General features: G+C 33.5%; 1 protein-coding gene across 1 annotated transcript in view; it reads left to right on the top strand.

Moving 5' to 3' along the window:
- The first annotated feature begins 683 nt into the window (after positions 1–683).
- cnih4 (cornichon family AMPA receptor auxiliary protein 4) overlaps positions 684–1601 on the top strand; it is a 14051-nt gene continuing 13133 nt past the window's right edge. The window contains exon 1 of the mRNA XM_015372955.1: positions 684–817. Within this exon, the coding sequence (XP_015228441.1) occupies positions 749–817 (69 nt within the window). The 5' untranslated portion in view covers positions 684–748. The remainder of the gene's footprint in view (positions 818–1601) is intronic.

Raw genomic sequence — 1601 nt, forward strand, 5'->3', positions numbered from 1 at the left:
ACTAGTTTAAAGTTATCTTCATTGAAAAGTACAGTGCTTTTCCTTCAAAAATAAGGACACTTTAATGTGACCCCAAACTTTTCAATGGTAGTGTACATGTAGTAAAATATTTGGGTGTATTGATTTCTAAAAATAATACTAGTAAGGAGGATTTTAATATCTCTGATCAGTTAGGGGACATGACAAAAAGTCTTAGCCAAAAATAAACAAGAGACCGGACTGATTTACGAAGAAATATATTCATTTCTGTGATGTCTCTGAAACAGTTTTTCATGTGATATTACAGTGTCCCCTGTATGCAGTAGATGGGTCATGTTTAAAAAAAATAAAATAAAAAAAAATAAAAAAATTATAAAATAAAAATACAACTATACAAACTGACAATAACGTTTGCCAAAGACTTAGTAAGTCTAATTTAATTTATCTTTGGGATTAATAAAGTATTTTTGAGTTGAAATTGAATTCACTGATACGGGGCACAATTCCTTTTAAATAAGAACAATACTAAGGAATAGAGTTTCCCAAAAGAGAGGGCACGTTGTTTTTGTTTGCTTGTTTTTTTTTAAAACTTGGACTCTATTCTAAAATATGGGAATGTTTTCTCTGTCCTAATAGTTTCAATGGGTGTTATTATCTTATGACCTTAGGGGGCAGCAATGCACTAAAAAAAGAAGAAGAGGACGCGGCGGTGGCTGAAGAAGGAGAAGAAGAAGAGAAGGGAAGGGAAACGGAAACGTGAAGCGTTACAATGGAGGCGGCGGTTTTTATCCTGTCTCTTGTGGATTGTTGTGCACTGATTTTTCTCTCGGTATACTTTGTATCCTTTCATTTAGTGTTTGTAATGAGTGTTGCGATAATTGTCTACAGTAGCTCTTTAACTAAAAGCTCAGTGAAACTGCTGTATTTGTATTTTTGTTTCACAAACATTGCTGGCTACATTGTTAACCACGTACTTGTTAGCAGGAAGATAAGGGGTTTTACGCCGCAAATGACCGGTGCTCTGTTACATGTAGCGTAAAGGCCGCAGTTTGTGCGAAACAAACTGCTACTAATGTCAGAAATCAGAGCAAGAGCTAATCACTGATCTTCTTAACTGTTGACTTAAATTATTCCTCCTTGCCTAAATTTTAACCAACTATTTTTATTGAAGCTGCATTTGTTCTCCCTCACTTCATAATGTAACATTTCTGTAACAATCTCTTAATCTCTATTTTACCGTGTCTGTATTTTGCTTGACGGTTTTCTTTTTACTGTTCCTTTCAGTTTGATAAACAGCACTGATGACCTTTGCTATTTTTAAAGTGCTTTAAAACTACAGAGAGAAATGAAAGCTGCTAGAATGCTCCAGACAATCACATTTAAATCCAATCGAACCACTATGGAAAGATCTAAAGATCAGAGTTGACAGAAAAGTGAAGTAGAAAAAGTTATAGGTATGTCTAAAGAATATATCTGCAAAATCTCTAATATTTAACAAAAAAAATATTTTTTATGTAAGCATATTGTGGAAAACGGCAATAAAAAATAAAACTATCAGATTTATAGTCCCCACCCTGCAGATATATTATAATCTGTCCTTAAATTACAGCCAAACCCATTTA

Source organism: Cyprinodon variegatus, unplaced genomic scaffold (assembly GCF_000732505.1).
Source record: "Cyprinodon variegatus isolate N-32 unplaced genomic scaffold, C_variegatus-1.0 Scaffold78, whole genome shotgun sequence".
Taxonomy (NCBI): domain Eukaryota; kingdom Metazoa; phylum Chordata; class Actinopteri; order Cyprinodontiformes; family Cyprinodontidae; genus Cyprinodon; species Cyprinodon variegatus.